Here is a 21456-nt window from a genome sequence, read left to right as displayed (position 1 = left end):
ATAAATAAAAACCTGCATATAGTTCTGAGATTAAAAAATACTCAGAAACAACTTTCTCTTATGTACAGATCACTTTATAAAAATTCAAAGACAAAATCTCTACATCCAGTATCCATATTATAGCACAGTCTGTTTCTGTCTCATCACTCTTTAACACTTTCTTAAATTTCTAATCTTTGTGGTCCCATTTAAATGGTTACTCCCTCAAACAGCATTTTTGTTTCCATGTATGTCTCTTTAGCAGAATATTTTCATTCACACAGTAGACCGGTCTCCTAACCACCATCAATTAAAAACAAAAAAAAACCCCAGCCATAGGAGAGGTATGGGCAAAAACACAAACTAGAAGTTTGTGGACCAGCTGTCTTTTGACAAGAACCCAGGTCTGATTGATTGACTTTAGCACATTGACCATATGCAGAAATGTCTCAATTCCAAATGTCATCAATAAGTTACAGTCATTAGTACTTTATAATTTTCATCTTCTGAATAAAAATCAAGAATACATTTTTGCCTGACATTCTCAATGTCCAGATACTTCAGTATCTGGACAAGGCTGTTATATAACATCAGTTGATATACAAAGCAGTACTTTGCCTCCATAATGGAAGACTCTAATACATAAATATAAGAGGGAATGTAAGTAGACTGGCCATTTGCTGGCCAGAAAAACAAAACAATAAACAAGCTGTCAACAGTTTGTTAACTTAAGAAAATCACATAACACCCCATCTCCATATTTTTATTATGGTAATTAAAATGTGACTTAATAACGATTTTAAATGTACAGACACATTCATGTGCCAGGTGCTACTAGGTAGCATTTGCAGTAAAACCTGCCATCCTATGTTTCAGCATTAATCAGAACCTGTTACTTGATTTTTTCCCCTCCTCTGATTAAGAAAGCAGGTTAGGAATTATGTATGGAATGAGCATATTCCACTAATTAAAACTCTGATTTCTACCTGGACATGACCAATCTCAATACAGGAGTACTGTACTAGCAGCATGATGCCCGTGGTAATGGGAGTAAAGGTAAGCCTATGAGGTAGAATCCCTTATGACAAGGGTATTAATCCTTCACTCCTGCAATCTGTCACATAAATTATATTAGGAGTTTTGGTGTGTTTATTTTCAAAATCATCTTCTAATTAGGTTCCAGTATTTTAAGTACTAAGTATCTGAAAGTCTAAAACTGTTGATCATTGAAATGTACTAGAAGAACCAAAATGTAATGCAATTGTATTATGCTTAAAAAATTGCTGTTTCGGGGCTGGGGATGTGGCTCAAGCGGTAGCGCGCTCGCCTGGCATGCGTGCGGCCCGGGTTCGATCCTCAGCACCACATACCAACAAAGATGTTGTGTCCGCCGAGAACTAAAAAATAAATATTAAAAAATTCTCTCTCTCTCTCTCTCTCTCCTCTCTCACTCTCTCTTTAAAAAAAAATTGCTGTTTCTCTCTCTCTTGGAGAAAACCTTTATATTGTGAATTTGAATTAACTTTTTTTCTTCCCATACTTTTCTTTCCCCTACAACAGTTTTTTTTGAGGTAGGTGTTCTCTCTCTCTCTCTCTCTCTCTCTCTCTCTCTCTCTCTCTCTCTCTCTCTCTCGATAGTGCAGGGGATTGAACTGAGGGTCTTGAGCATGCTAGCTAAGTGCTGTACCACTGGTCTACATCCCTAACCCCTCTGACATTTCACCTTAAAATAAAGCAATACTAAAAGGAACACAGTATTATACCTGGTGTCAAATAAACTTCATTATGTTTCACAAAAAAGACATACAAATATGAAATTCATAACTCATTTATTGAATGAATAGTATATGCAAGAATACCAATAAAAGGAAACTAATACTACAAACTACAATTTTGAAAATAAAGCCAATATAACAGGAACAAAATATACATAACATGAGAGGAATGTTTGATTTTTGACCCATGATGCATTCCTTATCTTTACAATTAACCTAAATGTCTTTCAGAACAAAACTATACCTTGGTCTAACTTTAGTGCTTTTTAAAAAAGCAACAACACTCTAGAACACTTTTTCTTTTGCTTTGAGACATTTGAGATTCACACATTTGTTCAAGTACATAGATTCTGATTCAATAGTAGATCTACAGATCTCTTAATATCTTGAGTAGCATGTACTTCTGAGCATTTACTATCTGAAAGTCTAAAACTGTTGATCCTTGAAATGAAATTTATTTCAGTTGTGGGTTTTAATAAATTGAGATGAAAGTAAAATTCACCCCCCACCCACCTCCCCCCAGGAACAAAGAGCTCTTATTAAAGTATAGAAACTCAAGTCTATCTTTCTATTCTAAAGAACATTTCTTACTAACATTTCTGGTAAGGCAATAAATGCTCCAGAATAATCTTCAATATACGCTTGCAAAGATTACACTGTTTAATATCAATAACAAAAATAAAACAAAACAAAAAGAAAAAAGGAAAGAAAGAAAAAGATGCTTCAAAATTTCAGGCTAAAATATGCATAAAAGACAGTAATGGCAGTATTTTTGGAAATGATGTAAATGTCATATACTTATCAAATAATGTCATGCTTATTAAAACTACAGTTAAAGACTTAAGAGATGTACAGTAAATACACTGCTGAGGTCCATTTATCTAAATATTAATACCACAATGGAATTACTACCCAGAAGATGATGATGCTACTTGGGAACATAAGTACTGTACAATTTTTACATTGTAAGGCACTTTTACTCAGCATGTGATGAAAACATGGATAGAGAATCAAAATATTGGAGGTTTACAACCCAAGGTGATTTTTCATGTGACTGCAATTTACATTTCAATTTTAATGAAAGATTATTTAGCCAATCACACCACAGTGAGAAAAACAGGTAGTCAGCCACTTATCTAGCCAACCAAAAGGTAAAGTGCTATTCTGGTTGCTAGTGGCAGAGAAAGGGCTAAAGAAACCCATACAAAGTTGTACATTTTACTACATAACAAATCCATCAAGTGACAGCTATAGTATTTGAAGTCCTTTATATAATTATTGACTGGCCATGATTACCCCTGGCACCTTCCATTTTTCCTAAAAAAAAACATCATTACAGTAGTTGTCCAAAAATGAAGGAGCTCTGTTTCTCCATGGGTAAGTTCTATGGCACACAATGTAAAAATGATCTAGACACAGTGATTTAAAGATTTAAAAAATAATGGTTTTTCAAGCCGTTTTAAGGAAATAAAGTACAGATCCTTTGGGAAAAGTCACATAGCTTGGTAAACAAACATTTAGATCTGTCCTTGCACTTCAAGTCATGATGAACTTTGAAAATTAATCACATACACATGATGACAGATTAAGAGCAAAAAGAGAAAACATGGAGGGCAATCCACTACTAAAGCTAGTTTCCTTCTAAAAATAACAATAAAGATGGTTAAAATAAAGCACGCATAGAGTCCCTTGATTTAAGGAAATGTGTAAATACACACTTGACAAACATGATCTTAAGGGACTAGCAGTTAAAAAATTCAGTCATTAAGCACAGTGTAATTTTCCATCTGTTACATTTTTAAATCTATCAGCTGCAGAATATCTCAATGTATAGTCAAGTTAGCATGTTGTTTCTTATTTGCAAATCTGCTTTACTGTGGTAGGTTAACTAATAATTCAGAAATCAGAATCCTACCCTTGGTGTTGAGGTGCTATGGTAATATCAGGCAGACCACAACTAAAGTTTTTTTGTTGTTGTTGTTTTTGGTTTTGCCATAAAGAAACATATAAATGTGCTTCAGCAGAGAAGTGGAAGAAAATATCACTAGCTGGAAATGCCAGTGTAAAAATCCTTTCTAAAAAGCTGGGTGGGTTCTTAGGCTTTCATCAACAATTGTGATGATGAATAAAACAACACTGAGCCCTGCCAGAAAAAAAGCAGGGCCCCAAAGCCTATTTAATAGATAACAAAAGCAATGACTGAAAACATTACAAATATTAAATAAAGTTTCTAAAATAGTGGTCACAAAATTAAAAATAAATACTGTTTTCTGCAAAGACTGTTTTTTACTCCTATAACACACGAGACCTCCTTACATACTTTGGGCCAATATGTGAAGTGTTCACACAACAGGGCACTTGGGAGGAATGGGTTTCAGACATGGTGTCTAAAGTCCTTAGCAAGTAGTAACCCCTTAATCAGAAAGAGGTTTAATTTGCTGTTGCCAAATATTAGTTTAAACGTGAAAGGATTCAATCATTTTGCCAGAAGCTCTTTGTATGACATGGAAAGACAAGCAGTGTATTGTCGAGAGAATTTTGGCATAAGCACTGGAGCTCATAGCTTATAATCACCAGTTGCCCGAGTCCATGCTGGTCAGTGAGAACAACGTTAACAGGAACCAAATGAAAAGCTTCAGCACACTTCTTGGAAGAGATTTTTAGCATGTGCTGTCAAAGCCAAGAGAAAAAGAAGGTTCTCTTCATTTCTAGCCTCCATTACTTGAGTGTGAAAAAAAATCCACAAATTACCATGTGTTGCCACCAGCGGCATGTTTGCATTGTAAAGTAAAATTTGCTTATAGTTTCCCTTGAGCATGAATCCACTAAACAAACAAACACTCTAAACAGTAGAACTTTGTTCAGTCCAGAAATATAGCTTACTTCATTTCAATGTCTGCTTTAACTGTTGACACTATACACAGGGTTAATAGTATTTCAATTGCTTCCCAGAAACTGCAAACTACGGCTACGTAATACCAACATGTCAAACTCGCCGTCTAGTGAAGGCTCATTTACAAACAAGATGTTTTTAGGCAGTTCAATGAAAGATCTAAGAGTTGGGCAGTAAAAAGTTACAAACCCTTTTTAATTTTAGAAAACAGTGAAAAAAGAATAGTAGTTATGGATGTCTTATTCATTCCCAGTTTTCTAACTCTGTCCCATGAACCTGTTTAAAAGATGATAAAAATATGTAAAATATGATGCTTGAGGGGAATACAATCAACATAATGTTATTGAGGAGTGAGAATATCTTACTAATTTGACATTATAACTATATATTTATTGATAAAGTAGATAGCTTGTTTTTATGGTTACAAAATTGGCTAGTTAAAAAAAAGAAAAACAACAACTATGCAAGCCTACACAATCCTCAGCATTCCAGTAACATGCTCTTAACTAAACATAATAGGATTAAAATATCTTACTGCATACCATTACTTGTGTATTTATTTATCAAGTGTGTATTGTATCCTGACAACAGATCCCATATAATTAACATTCATACCTAGTTTCCATTAAGTTGCTGCTGAGTTAGTTGTTGCTGATCAATTTCTACTTTTCCCCGGCTTTTACTCTCTCGTTCCTCATCTTCTTCATCTCTCTCATCATTTCCACTATGATTTTTACAATACAGTCTACAATGAGGAAAAACAAAAATCTCAAAATTCTTTGTCATTTTCAATGAGAATACACTCATATCATATTTAGCAGATAAAGTCTGAGCCCATATAAAATATGAGTTTCCTCATTCCAATTAAAAATACCCTACCATTGTTTACAGGTCCATTTCTATCTGTAAGGTAGGAAAACACAATACTATTGACATAACAAATTTATCTCAAAACCTCTAGTTTATGATGACAGTTATCATAAGGCAATTCCTCATTCTGGCCAATCAGATTAAAAGCAAGGTGTTTGGCCAACTTAAAAATACACCTTTTGGGTATATATAAGGAATAATCAAATTCTATGAATTTGTTTCATATCCATAATTTGCAGTCACATATCAAGAAATATATTCTATATGAACTGATACTTTCTGTTCACATTTAATGAAACAATTTTTCTCAAAATCTTCAAATGTCTTTTCATCACTGGTGTCCTAGCCTATACTAGAATACCTTCATGAATCATCCAATAGTTTTCCTGCATTGAATTAGGCTATGTCTCTCTCATTCTAGTCTGGTCCCTCCAACTTCTTTTTGTCTCACAACATTGACTTTTCTGGACAGAATCAGACCAGCCTGCTTGTCAACTTCATCACACTGTGATTATACTGTTTTATTTGGTTCTCTCACCCTATATTTCATATTAAATGGGAAGAATGTCTAAGGGTTTGATTAGCTTTAGCTTTAACTTTTGTTTTTCAGTCAAGACACTTTTTAGGTGATCCTGCATACTGCAGGAGGCATGTAATTTCAAACCTTCTGCTATTAGTGATGCTGATGCTTGATCATTTGGTTAAGGTGGTGGTGATGGCCAGATTTCTCCACTGAAAATCTTTTGAGTGATTCTTTGGTATCATGCTGTTTCAACAACCTTTTACTTGGATATAATATGCTATGTATTTGAAATTTATTTTATTTTCTTAAAAATATATATATATATTAATTGTAGATAGACCTTTATTTTATTTATTTATATGTGGTGCTGAGAATCGAACCCAGTGCATCACACATGCCAGGCAAATATGCTACCACTGAGCCACAGCCCCAGCCCCTTAAAATTGATTTTTATTTATTTATTTATTTATTTATTTATTTATTTATTTATTTAGTGCTGGGGACTGAACCCAGGCCCTCATGTACACTAGGTAAGCCCTCTATCACTGAGCTACATACATTCCCAACGTGAAATTCATTTAAGTTTTTAATAAAAATAGCAATATAAATGATTTTGTAGAATCAGAGAAAGGTGGGCTGATTTGAGCTCAGTTTTAGGTGAATTACACACAATATGACGATGGAACAATGGTTAGAAAATGTTCACTGGATGCCCTCTTGTGGTCAATAATGGATAAAAGATTATATAGAAATTCACATGTCAAATAGATGATCTAAAGTAGGTCTAATATTTGAGTAGAATAAAAGCCAAGAGTTGGGTTGGGAGTACAATATTAACAAATTACTTCAATCCAGTTTTTCTCATTTTTGAGTCTTAAAACATTTTCAATAACTTTCAAAGAGCTATGGAGAATTTTTACTCTTCAAATGAGGCACACTGGAAACTACGTCTCGTATTTCACAAGTTCAAATGTCAAGAGTTAGATTCCTTATACAGTATCCCTATGATGCATCTTGCCTAAATTATAACCTGAATCATATTAAGCCTTTGAACCAGCTTATTGTTTACACAAAATATGGAGGAAAAGGTTGGAGAAATAAGTTAAAGACAACATGAAATAGCAAGCAGACATCTACAATGTGGGACTTTCACAGGATAACTTATTAGGGTTCTTCAAGAAGATGGAAAAAATGTTGAGTAGTTAGGGTTAGTTCTATTTTAAGATAGATTTAGCAGACAGGTCAAATGCAGTGGATGGACCTTGATGTACTGAATAGTTGAGCAAATCAAATCTAAAAAGACACTTGCGAGACAAGTAGGGAAACGTGGAAATGGACTGGGTATGAGAAAATACTAATAAGGAATTGTTCATTTTATAATATGTGATAATGGAACACTGATTTTGTAAGATATACCCGTATTTGTAAGAGATGCATACTAAAGTATGTAGAGATAAGAACAAGAGAGCTGGGATTCTGCTTTAACATACTTCAAGAAAAAAACAATAGATGAAACAACTGTGGTAATAACTTGGTAACTGCTGATAGAGAAAATTGTCATACCATTCTATTTTGGTGTACATTTGAAAAATCTTTTGAATAGAAAGGTTTAATCTAAAATTAACAAGTCCCTTGTCAGAAAATTTTTAATCTTTTTATGGAATGATTTTCCATTTACAGAATATTTTCCATAGTTGCTTAAGTGTCTTTTACCAGTCTAGGCACCAAGGTCACAGGTGTCAGTTGGTCAAACAAGATCCCTGCTGTCACAGAACTCACTATTTTATGGTGGGAAACTGACATTTTAAAAAATTCATATTAAAACATTTTAAAGACAATAAAGACAACAAACATACTCCTCCCTTGCCTTTTTAATATGAATATATTGTCAGAATCCAGAAAGGGTTGGTAAAGGAAGGAAAGCCATATTTAAAAGGAAGCCATTTTATACAGAAATATCCCTCTGCATTTCTTCCTATTTGCCCATTCCTCTCCCCTCAAACTACTTGCATATAGACTCTCATTTGAACTGAAAGGTCTCTGTCTGCAACCCATGTTGAAAGCAGATTGGAGAAACATTTTTTTAAATTTTATTTTTTAATTGGTTACTTTTATTTTATTTATTTTTATGTGGTGCTGATGATCAAACCCAGGGCCCCACACATGCTAGGTGAGTTTACTATTGCTGAGCCACAACCCCAGCCCAAGAAACATATTTTAATGTGAAAAAGAAAGAGTATTTCAAATCACTATGGATCTTTGTGCAAATAATTTTGCTTAGAAATGGACACTGAAATAAGGTATTCTTTTTCTTTTTAAATATTTATTTTGTAGTTGTACACAATGCCTTTATTTATTTATTTTTATGTAGTGCTGAGGATTGAACTCAGGGCCTCACACATGCTAGGTAAGCGCTCTTATCACTGAGCCACACCCCCAGTACTAAAACAAGGTTTTCTAATAGTCAAAAAGTGGAAAAGAATAAAGGAAGAGAAGAGAAGAGAAAAGAAGGGAAAAGAAAAGACCTCTAAATATCCAAAAATGGAAACAATGAAACTAACTGACATATCCACAGGATAGAATACTATGTAACCATTAAAATACATATAAAACTGTTTAATGTCACAGAAAAAAAGTCGTCTCAGTATAGTAATTGGAAAACAGATCATGAATCAGTATATATAAGAATCTTTTTATAAATATACACATTTACACAATCACACAAACATCAAGAAGAAAATATTCCAAAAAATTTAAAAATTGTTAGCTCTGGGTAGTAGAATTAATTAACTCATTTTTCTTATCTAATTCTCTACTTTTTCCAAAATGAAAATAGATAATTATAATAAAAATAGCTAAATAAAATAAAAATGTAAATGCAGTAATTCTTCACATACTAGATTTTAGATGTATAAAATGGGCTTGTTCTTTTAAAATGTTAATGGCTGCCAGGCACAGTGGCACATGTCTGTAATCCCAGTGGCTTAAGAGGCTGAGGCAGGAGGATCACAAGGTCAATGTGAGCCTCGGCAACTTAGTGAGACCCTGTCTCAAAATTCAAAATGAATAGGGTAGGGGATGTGGCTCAGTGGTTAAGCGCCCCCTGGGTTCAATCCTGGGTACTCAAAAATAAAAAATGGCTACTTAAATAACAGTACACAGTTCATCATAAACCATAGATTCAGACAATGGGAAATGTAAAACTATCTCTTCTCCTCCATCCCTTTGCAATTAATGGTAGATAGTAACCATTAATTTTGCTGAATGTATTCTAGAGATCTTCTTGTGCGTACAAAAATATATACACACATATGTGGAAGGATGTTCTAAGGATGAATAAGCAGAAAGATGATAGATACGTAACCTGGGTCCCTGATGACACGGATAAACTGCTCCCCAACATCTAGACTTCTTTTCTCTGCCCACCTGAGGTAAGAAACAACTACCTTGTTGAAGCTGATATTTTTCCCATTACATAAAGTAAACCTAATCATTACAAGTAGAAAATTATATCACACTTATTCTTCTAAATAAAATTGTCAAAAATTTTGGATTTGGTTTAAAATTATATTAAATAATAGATTGATTTGGTGAGAATAGATAATTTTCAATGCTTTTCTGTCAAGAAGAATAATATATTTTGTCTGAGTCCTTTTTTCTTTATAGATGGAAAAGGTTAAGCTGGGTGCAGTGGTGCACATCTGTGATCTCAGTTACTTAGGCAGTGGAAGCAGGAGGATAGCAAGTTCCAGGCCACACTGGGCAATTTAGGGAGATCCTGTCTCAAAATACAAAAGCTCAGTGGTAGAGTACCTGCCTGGCATGCATGAAGTCCTGGGTTCAATTCCCAGTACTGAAAAAAAAAAAAAAAAAAGAAGGAAAAGATTCACCTTTAATTTGTGTCTATGGATGATGAACATTTTTCCTTTGCATTTTCTAACTGGAATTGTTTTTTTAAAGTCATTTCATATTGTGCAGCCTTATTAATTTTAATAAGTTCAGAATTAATTCCTTTGGATTTTCTTGATATACATCAATAATTGACACTGATCATTTTATTTATTATACATTTTTTTAAAATATTTATTTTTAGTTGTAGTTGGACACAAAACCTTTATTTCACTTATTTATTTTTATGTAGTGCTGAGGATCGAACCTAGGGTCTTGCACGTGCGAGGCGGGCAAACTACTGCTGAGCCACAACCCCAGACCATTTATTATACATTTTTCTTTTCTGCTTTGCTAGGGACCAAACCCGGAGCCTATTAAATGCTAGGCAAATACTCTACCACTAAGCTACACCTACAGTCCTTTTTCCCTTTGTTGTTACATTAGCTTAACCCTTGAGAAGAATGTTGAAAGTAATGGTGGTAGTTGATTCCTTTGTCTTCCTCCTAATCTCAATAAAAGTGCATTTAGTTTGGGTGCTGTGGCACATGCCTGTAATCCCAGTGGCTCAGGAGGCTGAGACAGGAAGATTGCAAGTTCAAAGCCAGCCTCAGCAAAAAGCAAGGTGCTAAGCAACTCAGTGAGACCTGTTGAGAGCCACAGCCCAGTCAGAATGACACCTGGCATTTGCCAGAGGGAATGGCTGAAAGGTGACGCCAGCGAACCATTGAGATGATGATTTGAATTAAGCTATATATAATTGCTGTGATGCTGGATTGAATTAATTGTATATTTGACCTTTACTGTCGGGCAATAAGGCGCCCACTACTTTGTAGTTCCCTGAGTTCTGGGGGGGGGGGCGGATTGGATGGAGCCCGGAATCTACAAGGCTTTGTGGTGGCTCGGTTATTTGTGCCCAGCCAGACTATGGCAGAGACCCTGTCTCTAAATAAAATACAAAATAGGACTGGGGATGTGGCTCAGTAGTTGGGTGCCCCTGAGTTCAATCCCTGGTACCTCCCCCCCAAAAAAGAAAAAAATAGTGCATTTAGTCTAATGGTTCTGTTAGAGATGAACATAAGAATCACCTGAAAAGCCATAAAATACAGGGTTTGTGCCTCAACACAGACCTAATGAACTTAAATCTCTGTGGGGTGGGGCCCAAGCATGATCCCCATCCACCCCAGGTGATTCTGAGGATCACCCCTGGATAAGGACCATTGCTCCTTATTTCAATTCTAAATTATTTGCTATTTTCTCCTATTCACCCTATTAAGATTCCTAGCTTATCAAGAGCACTCTTTTTATGTTACTTTAAAATTCAAAACACTGGGCTGGGCACAGTGGTACATGCCTGTAATCCCAGCAGCTTGGAAGGCTGAAGCAGGAGGATCATGAGTTCAAAGCCAGTGTCAGCAACTTAGTGAAGCCCTAAGCAACTCACCAAGAGTTGTCTCTAAATAAAACTAAAAAAAAAAAAAAAGAAAAACAAAAACGCTGGGGATGTGGCTCATTGGTTACGTACGCCCCAGGGTTTAATACCTAATACCAAAAAAAATCATAAATTGATATTGAATGTTATAAAATGTCTTTTCACCATCTATTGGGAAGGTACAGGATTTTTTTTACCCTTAGTTATAATAGATCACATTAACATATGTCCTAATTTTGAACATCTTTTAAATTTGTAGATAGAGATGCACTCAATTTACTAATATTTTATTTAGATTTTTGTATATATATATATATATATATATATATATATATATATATATATATAAAAGTAAGATTGGTCTCCAGTTTGTTCTTTTAATGTATCTTTGTTAGGTCAGGTCTGGTATCACAGTTAAGCATGCTTTATAGAATAAGCCAAGAAATTTCCCATCTCTTGTTATGTGTTAGTTCTTTTCAAATAACATTGATATTATCTGTTTCTTAAAGGCTTGATGGAACTCCTTTGAAAATATTTATGCCCTAACAAAATTTGGTCAATTTTATAATATGGCATCAGCAACTTATGAAGGCCAAATGATCTGATGACTGCTTGAGTAAACTGCTTTTTACACATAGTACCAGACCCTGAAGTTATTGGTTTACAGCATATCAGGCATGTGAGAATACAGAAGTGCTTTACAACTCTCAAAGGCAAATTAGATTTCAGGTATCCCTATCAAATTATTCTACATTTGATTAAACAAATGAAATCATTATAGATGCCACTAGCCCATAGTGGAAGATTCATAAAAAAAGTAAGTGATATTGCAGTCCCAAATCTCCAAATCCTACTTTTCTTCCCTTGCTATGCTGGGGAGTGAACTCAGGGTCTTGTACATGCTATTTCACTGACCTACACCCCAACACCATATTCATTCATATTCATATTCATTCATATTCCAAGACAATCTTTTGACTTCTATCTTCAACTATATCCTAGTCAAAGTCACCAACAATTATCACCTGGATCATCGGCCATAGCCTTCTAACTCATCTCCCCATCTCTCCTTGGCTCCTTTCCCACCCGAAAGTCTTGCACACTTGCTTTTCTCTCTGCCTAGAATGCCTCCCCATCTTCACCTTTATCCTTCTTATCTCAGCTCAAGTGCTGATTCCTTCAGAAAATTCTTAAACATTCCCTACTACAGACTATGTTAGCTCTCCTGTCATATGTTCTCATAGCACTTTGTAGCTTTAGAGTGCTTATGTAGTTTGTAATTGTGTATTTATTGTCTGGTCATGTAAAAATAGGGTGCTCCCAATTATCTGACTGTATCCTTTAAAAAGACGCAGTCTGTGTCTGTCTTGATCACTATTGTATACCCAGCTCCTAGCACAATGCTTGCCACAGAGTAAGCATAATACTGGATGAATGAATGAATGCTAATTCAGGGATATATAGTCACAGGAAAAGCCAATCGCAATTCTGATTCCCTATATAATAGGCTCAGTATTCTATATTTGACTAAATGCCACCAAAGAGGTAACTGGTAACCTACTTAAGTGCAGTTACGTATTGACATGTTTAGGAAAATGGACAAATGTTGCTTTCTTACTTGTAAATTCCTCGTGACATATTTTCAATGTATTTAGCTTTGTCTTGTACTCCACAGTGGTAATGGTAGGTCTTAACACAGGCTTTTATTTCACATCCAATAGTAGCACCCGGCTGACTACAAAGTGTACATTTCTGTTTAAAAGAAAGAGAAAGAATGATCGTAAGCAGAATTCCAAAGTTTAGGCAATCTTATTTATTCTATTTTAGTCTATTTCAGCCAACTATTCCAGTTTATAAAGAAAACAGCAGCAATGTTCTATCAAAAGAGAGTACACTGTACTTATAATACATAATTAAAATAATGTTACAGCCAGGTGCAATGGTGCACACTTCTAGTCTCTGCTATGCAGGAGGCTGAGGTGGGAGGATCACTTGAGCCCCAGGAGACCCTGTCTCAAACAAACAAACAAAAAAAAACCAAAGAATAATATGTGGCAACTTAAACCTTCTAATTAAGTCATACCCTGATGTTTACGTTATTTAACAATTAAAAACTTCCAGCTTGTCAGAAAAACTATACCAACTATGGGAGAACTGACACCTCCCATGTGTCTTATGACAATCCTTGATACCAAACACAAAAAGATGATGTATTTCAGTGGTCTGACTTCTTTTCCTCCTTGAGATCAGATCCTTTCCTATTTTAATTGGGGGAAGAATGAAGAAACAGGAAAGCAATCCCTTCAGAGAGAGATCATCACCGAGTAGACAAAAGGGCAGAAATTAAGGGGCTGAAATCTTTTCAAAAACTCCTGACTTTGGCCTTGATCAGCCTCACCTAAAGAATGTTCTGAGGTTGAAAGTGCCTGTTGCAAAAAGAATTTCATAGTCAAATAAGTTTGAGAAACAGTGGGTTAAGCAGATCACTTTACTGCAGAACTTCTCACAGCCTTTTCTCCAGGAAGGGGTATATAGTAGATAGTTTTCAAATTTATTGAACTCTAGATGCCTTTTTACTTTCAGAGCAGTAAGGAGGTATCATGATGGACTAATTTCCTTTGGAGCACACATAGGAAAATCCTTTAGTATTTACCCTAACCTTCAACAGTACAGAAGAAAACAGTAAGTGAATTGAACAGTTGTCCTATTCACTTATTTGGATTTTTTAATGACACGACATTGCTGCATTATTTTCCCTTATTTCTTTTTAGTACTGTGAGTTCTCTTTATTACTAAACTGAGCTGAATCTAAATGGAACAGATAACAACAATCTTCATACCTCAAAAGAAACTCCACAAAGAAAGGGTCAATTCTAATAGAGTAAGACAAAGATGATAATTGTCTGAAACCATTACATGAAAGAATGAAGGGTACCTTCACAGCAGAGGGATCAGATTTACCACCTGAAACCAAGAGTCAGTCATTATGACCTATCTGATATGTTAGGTAGGATGTGGATGATCTCACCCCCCAAAAAAGATGAAAATGAATCTAATCAAGCTTTGCATGCATCTCCCACTTTAAATGGAAATATGCAGGCTAGAGAGATAAATAGCATCATGAAAAGCAAACACATAAAATAGTAGGACATTCTAAAGGACAATTAATTCATTTTCTTCAAGTCAGTAGCATATAAGAAAAATCCAAAACAACAGAGAGAGGGAGGAGAGGCTGCTGTACATTATATAAAGGATATGTAAAAACCAAATGTAGAGCTGGGCATGGTGGTGCACACCTGTAATCCCAGTAACTCATAAGGCTGAGGCAGGAGGATAGCAAGTTCAAGGCCAGCCTCCACAACTTAAGTGAGATCCTGCCTCAAAGCAAATAAATAAATAAATACATAAAAAAGGGCTGGGGATGTAATGCTCAATGACAGAGCACCCCTGGGTTTATTCCCCAGTATTGCAAAAATAATAACAAAATGAAATGACGAGAACAAAATATAAAGCATGGACTTCCTTTGAAACCCAATTCACATAAATCAACCTTACAGCCAGTTTGGAGACAGGTAGGGAATTATAAGTATGAAGTAGGTATTAAGTAACACCAAGGAATTAGCTGTTATATAGAAGGTGTAACAATATTGTTGTTAGGTAAGAAACTGTCCAGTGAAGAGATTTATACTGCACTAGATAGAGGTGAAATGATATGAAATCTGAGTTCTGATTTAAAATACTTCAAGCAACAAGAATTAAAGGCATCGTGAAATGAGTGCCACAAATCCTTGATAAATGATGAATTAAGGTGATGGATGTGTTACTAGTCTTTGTAAATTTGATGTCTGAAAAATTTTCAAAACAAAAAATCATCATTAAGTCATTTCTAGAGATAACTGCTGTCTTAAAAAACTTTGTATTCCACTGACATTCCACTTGCATAAGCTTTAAAGGAGTAAGTGATCAATAAAGATGCCAATATTTGTCAAAGTTCTTATTAGTAATTCAGCATGTTTAAAAATAGACTAGCCAGGAGCAGTGGCACACGCCTAAAATACTAGAAGCTCAGGAGGCTGAGGCAGGAAAATCGTGAGTTCAAAAGCCAGCCTCAGCAAATTAGTGAGGCCCTAAAGAAACTTAGTGAGACCTTGTCTGTAAATAAAATATAAAAAAGGGCTGGGGAGGGCTGGGGATGTGGCTCAAGCGGTAGCGCGCTCGCCTGGCATGCGAGTGGCCCGGGTTCAATTCTCAGCACCACATACAAACAAAGATGTTGTGTCCGCCGATAACTAAAAAATAAATATTAAAAAAATTTCTCTCTCTCTCTCTCACTCTCTCTTTAAAAAAAAAAAAAAAGGGCTGGGGAGGGCTGGGGTTGTGGCTCAGTGGTAGAGCGCTTACCTAGCATGTGCAAGGCCCTGGGTTCGATCCTTAGCACCACATTGAAAAATAAATAAATAAAATAAAGATATCGTGTCCAACTACAACTAAAAAAATTTTTTTTTTCTAAAAAGGAGGCTGGGGATGTGGCTCAGTGGTCCTGGGTTCAATCAATAGTACTGTCCTCCGCCCCCCCAAAAAAAAACCCTTGAGACTAAAGTACATTTTATAAAGGAAGCTTTAAAGCTACCATAAACATTTTAAGAGACATAACTGTTTATGTGTACATTAAACAGAAGCCCTAAAAATCTTTTCCTTTCTTTAAAAAGAAAAGAAAATCTGGGTGTGGTGGCACATGCCTGTAACCCCAGTGGCTCAGGGGGCTGAGACAGGAGGATCACAAGTTCAAAGCCAGCCTCAGCAAAAAGTGAGTCTCTAAGCAACTCAGTGAGACCCTGTCTCAAAATAAAATATAAAAATGGGGCTAGGGATGTGGCTCAGTGATCAAGTGCCCCCTGAGTTCAATCTTTGGTACCAAAAGACAAAAAAGAAAAGAAAAAGTATTAACAACATGGGTAAGGTTTCAATGCTATATTCAACTTATGGAATTTTTCATTAAGCAAAATTATACAATATAACAGTTTAAACTTAATAAAGTGGGTTACATTCATATTTTCATTTATTTTATTAAAGAGCACTCAAATACCCTGAAATGTAAACCTAATCCATGTAAATCTTTGAAGAAATGAAGTTACATAGAAAGAGTAAGTTTCAGTAACATCAGCATTTTTTATTATGTTACAAATAAAGTCAAATATATACTGTGCTTTAACATATGAACTGCTTTATATTAAATTTCTTGATGACTGGTAAATTTGAGGTGTATTCTTAATTTAAAGCAGAGTCAAGAATAATGTTGCATAACACAAATATAAAAATCACAGACCATTCTTTTTCCTCGCTTAATCTCCTGAAGTACAGTTTTAATATCAAAATCTCCAAATTCTGCTCTTGATGTTGTTGTGAGCTGGACTGTGCCAGAAGAAAATAACTAGAGAAGAAAAATGCAAGAATATTACCATTCAGAATCCTTATAACAAAGAGATTAGATAATAATACATATGCTGCATTAATTTCCAGTGAAAAGATATTTTTCCATAATAATCAAATAACAACAAATATTTTTAATATATTCATATATTTGATTAAAATTCAACCCAAAATAAAGACTGAAAAAAACTTAAGATTGCCACTGTGGAAACAAGATTAAATACCCTGCTTCAAACAATGAAGATTTCAACAATATCACCCTGTTGTCTCAACCTTTTTACATTTCCAGTTTTTTTCCCCCCATGAACCAGTGATGCTTTATTTACCACTGGAGAGGCACATTTTCTAGGGGAAAACATCCCATTTCCACAGTTTTAAGAAATAGTTTAAGTTGACAAATTTCAGAGATACAGATCAAATCACCCGTTTTTTTTGTTTGTTTGTTTGTTTTGTAAAAAAGACATGTGTGGGATCTATTCCACAGGGGTCCAAGGTACATTTATTTGGAAAAAGCTTCCCAGGTAAATCTGATATGCAATTTAGTCAAGAACTTCTGATATAAATAATATAACTTTAAAAGAACCAATCATATAATGGGATGAATAATTCAATACAATTGAACACATTTAGGTGTTCTGTAAGTCAGGCCTGGATCTAAGGATGTAAAGATAAAACTTTGTCCTCACCTTATTCTTATCTTTGAGGCATTGAAAAATTTATTGGGAAAGACAGGCTCATAAATAATAACTGCAACATAGTGTATTAAGTAAAACAACAGCAGTATTATAGTGGAGAACGTGTTTATATAAATTAAATTCTTACAGTTGTGAAATAATTATGGATTATCTTGCATATAATTATAATTAGCATACTTCAAATTCTAGTAAAACATAAAAGCTATTTTTTAAAAATCTAAAGTTTATTAAGATTTGAGATTATAAGATATTACTATTCATAACTCTAGAACATGAATACTAGAGGTGAATATGCCATGTTTGGTTATTAGCTGAATTATTTTCACAAAAGCTTGGGCTTAAATTAGGCACATAAAAAGAACCTTACTTACCATGCACTTATAATGTGCAGCTGCTTTCTTGGCATTAAATATATGCAGTTTTCCTCTTGCTTCATTTTCTTCCTCTCCTACATGACAAAATCCACATTTAGGCCTGGTGTCACTAGGGCTGCTTCTGTGTGGAGACCTATCTCTCTGCAAATAGAAAAGAAAAAAAAAAACACACTTCAGAAATGCTATCAGTATTTCAAGCTTATTTAACATTTCAAATGATAAACCTTAACTACATAAAAAGTTTAAATGAAATATTCATGGTGCAACAAAAAGTAAAAATCCAATAGTTTTTCACTTACATAGGAACTACTTTCCATTTCATCTGTTCCATGGGAAGATGTGGACCTTGTATCTTCTGACAGCCCTTTAAAATTAGTTTTTCTTGGTCTTCCTTTGCGACTTTTCTTTTTACTTTTTGGGGATGAGGGCTCCAGTTCATGTTCATTAAAACTTTCTTCTAAATCAGCTGCTTAAAAATGAACAAAAGCTTTATATGGACCAGTCTTAAAATGAGCATTAGTTTGCAGGTTCTGAGGACACAAACTTTTCCTTAGACTGAAATTGTATTCAAAAATGAGGAGAAATGATTTATAATATATTCAATATAGCAACCTACTGTTTCAGACAAATTTAACAAAATAAATACAACATATAGTTTTATGATAATCACTATAACCTTATTTATTTCCTTTCAATCTGTATTCTGCAAAACAATGAGCCACAACCCTAGCCCCAAGTTTTATGATCTTGATTGTATGGCTTTTAAATACTTTTACATCCATTTTAATAAAAGTTCAGTTTCTTAGGCACACTGACTTCATTTCAAGAGCTTATTAGCTATATGTAACTACTTGCAAAAGTATTACAGAGCACAAATTTGGACTATTTCTGTCACTACAGCAAAGTTCTATTGAACAGCACTATTCTAGCTTTTCAACCACATGAAAACTGAATGAACAAATTCAGCAAGGAAGTTATCTTCAATTGAACTAACTGATCAAGTAATTAAATGAATATTAAGTACAAAAGAAATTTCTGACTAGGTATGTTGCAAGTTGATTGTGTATACTTTAATGAATTAAACAAAATTTATGTAGAAATTTTATAACTGCATTTCCCAGCAATTTTAAAAGAATTTCTACCACTAATAGATGTTTCATTCACTACAATATTTTTCATTCACTACAAATATTTTATTAAGGACCTTCTTTATATAAAATAATGCATTTAGTGTTCAAGAAAGTATAAGAACTAAATGTTAATTCATCTTAAGATCAAACTATACCCCATCCCAACTGCCACTTACTAAAATAATTTTTCCTTATCATTCTGTCTAAAGAACCTCCTTTCTGATCCCCCAGGCCTGGGTCACTCCTTTCTCTCTTGCCTTGCTATGTTTCAACATCTTTTTCTCTACCAGATTTAATATTTGAATTTATTTATTGAAATGTTTGTTATCTATCTCTCCCACTGGAGTGTCAATTCCTTGGACACAGGGGTTTGTTCCTCTTATTCTTTGATGTAGAATGGTTAGTGCTAATGTGTTCAATAAATATGTTATATGAATAAAAAACAAAAAGATCAAACTATGTAAGTTTTAGGTACAGCCTTCTAACTCCTTCACTTCCTTTACCAGGTTACTGGTTATTATTCTACAGAATATTATTAGTATATTGAGAATAATAATATTCTCAATGAGAGCATATCTGCTCCTACTCTCCAGATGCTGTACAATACTCTAAAGGATTTTTGGCTTTTAGAAATGAAAGCATATTCATTATAATAAATGGGCAATTCAATAATTATACTTATATATATATAAGCTCAGGGAAAATATAAGTGTTTGCAAGACTGTTAATAAAAATTTACATGAATGCAAATTTATATAACCGTGATTGGATTAGAGGGAGTCAAGGGGTAGAGGTTCAAGTTATTGGACAGTATTTAATAGGGAACTAATTCATGCAAATAAATTCCTGTGAAGACAGAAAATTCAACTTAAAATGATTTCTGACCTTAACACTATATCAAATATCATATCAGAGCATATTGCCTATTTAAATATTCAAACTAAACAATTTATACACAGTTCTACTAAAATTACTTACACTTGCCAAAAATTAAAATTCTTAAAATGAAAAATGATAACCAAATGTTCCAATCATTCAAATATATTTGTGTGTATGTATATAAAACATTTCAGTCATGTGCATATATACATATGTATACATACAACACGTTCAGTTGTCTGTTATGAAAATGAACATCACTAATACCACAATACTGTATTATTAAACATCTATAAATAAACTAAGAACTGATTCTTTTATCAGGCCAATATGACTAGTTTTTCCATGGCATATTTCTCATAAACATGCACTATTCAGCAAAAAAAATTTACAGGACTTTCTAAGAGCAATACTAAAATCACAAAGGATTCATACACTTAACTACATTAGACTTTCAAATTTCTGGGGAGTAAAAAGAAGTGGTAAATTAAAATGCAAACAATAAACTGGAACGGTGTCTCCTATATCTGTGACAAAGGATAAGTATCCTTATGACACAATGAGCTCATATATGATTAAGACCCCAATGGAATAATGGATCAAGGAGCTGATGAAATCTGCAATCTGCATTTGGGGTAAAATTGGGAGTTCATAACCCACTTCAATCTAATGTATGAAATATGATATGTTAAGAGCTTTGTAATGTTGTGAACAACCAATAAAAAAAAAGGAGCTGATGAAAAAATTTACAGAGCATAGGAAGTTAATAAACATACTTTAAAAATATGTAACTTCTCTAGAATCAAAACACAAATTAAATGATACATCATTTTTATCTATCAATACAGCAGACTTCAAAATTATAAGATTACAATGAACCAAAAATGTGTTAGAAATGAAAATATATAAGTCCCTTTTAAATGGAGAGAATAGGTCATTCTTCTAGATGAATGATAAGTATCAACATTAGAAATCAGTTCTTGCTAACCTAATTTAATGAAATTCCAATAAAATAGATCTTAAAGTTGATTTCTGGAAAAGTAAATAGGTAAGAACACAGAAGAATATCCTTAAAAAGAGTTATCTAAAAATATACTATAGGGGCTGGGGATGTGGCTCAAGCGGTAGTGCGCTCGCCTGGCATGCGTGCAGCCCAGGTTTGATCCTCAGCACCACATACAGGCAATGATGTTGTGTCCGCCAAAAAAAACCTAAAAAATAAATATTAAAATTCTCTCCCCCCCTTAAAAAAATAAAAATATACTATAAAGCAACAGCACTTGAAAATACTAGCACAAGAATAGACAGAGGAAGAGAACAGAAAGTTTCAAAACAGGCCAATGTGTATAGGGAGATTTGAGAATATGATAATAATGGTGGTATTTCAGATGGGGGGGACGACATGATAAAAATCGCTTACCCATTTTTTTAAAAAATGAGATTCTTTTCCTCATACAATATGAAAAAGTACAGATGTATTAAAATATAATCATAAAATAAACTATAAATGTAAAGAGAAGAAAATAGAGAATTCTTGTTTATAAATTTTAGATTGGGACACCTTAGTAGCCATAAAGGAAAAGATTGA

The 21456-nt window shown here is 34.1% G+C and overlaps 1 protein-coding gene across 5 annotated transcripts in view; it reads right to left on the bottom strand.

Annotated features, from left to right (window-relative positions):
- Positions 1–1797: 1797 nt before the first annotated feature.
- Positions 1798–21456, bottom strand: part of PHF6 (PHD finger protein 6) — a 49066-nt gene continuing 29407 nt past the window's right edge. The window contains exons 6-11 of one of the 5 annotated variants that reach the window (XM_081278093.1): positions 18159–18328; positions 17857–18000; positions 16687–16791; positions 12979–13112; positions 5263–5392; positions 1798–4923 (exon numbers count right to left, since the gene is read on the bottom strand). In XM_081278093.1, the coding sequence (XP_081134219.1) occupies positions 5263–5392; positions 12979–13112; positions 16687–16791; positions 17857–18000; positions 18159–18328 (683 nt within the window). In that variant the 3' untranslated portion in view covers positions 1798–4923. The remainder of the gene's footprint in view (positions 4924–5262; positions 5393–12978; positions 13113–16686; positions 16792–17856; positions 18001–18158; positions 18329–21456) is intronic. The other 4 variants (XM_081278094.1, XM_081278095.1, XM_081278096.1 and 1 more) reach the window with 4 other exon arrangements.

Source organism: Spermophilus citellus, assembly GCF_964194105.1.
Source record: "Spermophilus citellus genome assembly, chromosome: X".
Lineage (NCBI taxonomy): Eukaryota > Metazoa > Chordata > Mammalia > Rodentia > Sciuridae > Spermophilus > Spermophilus citellus.
This window is presented reverse-complemented; position numbering and strand designations above follow the sequence as displayed.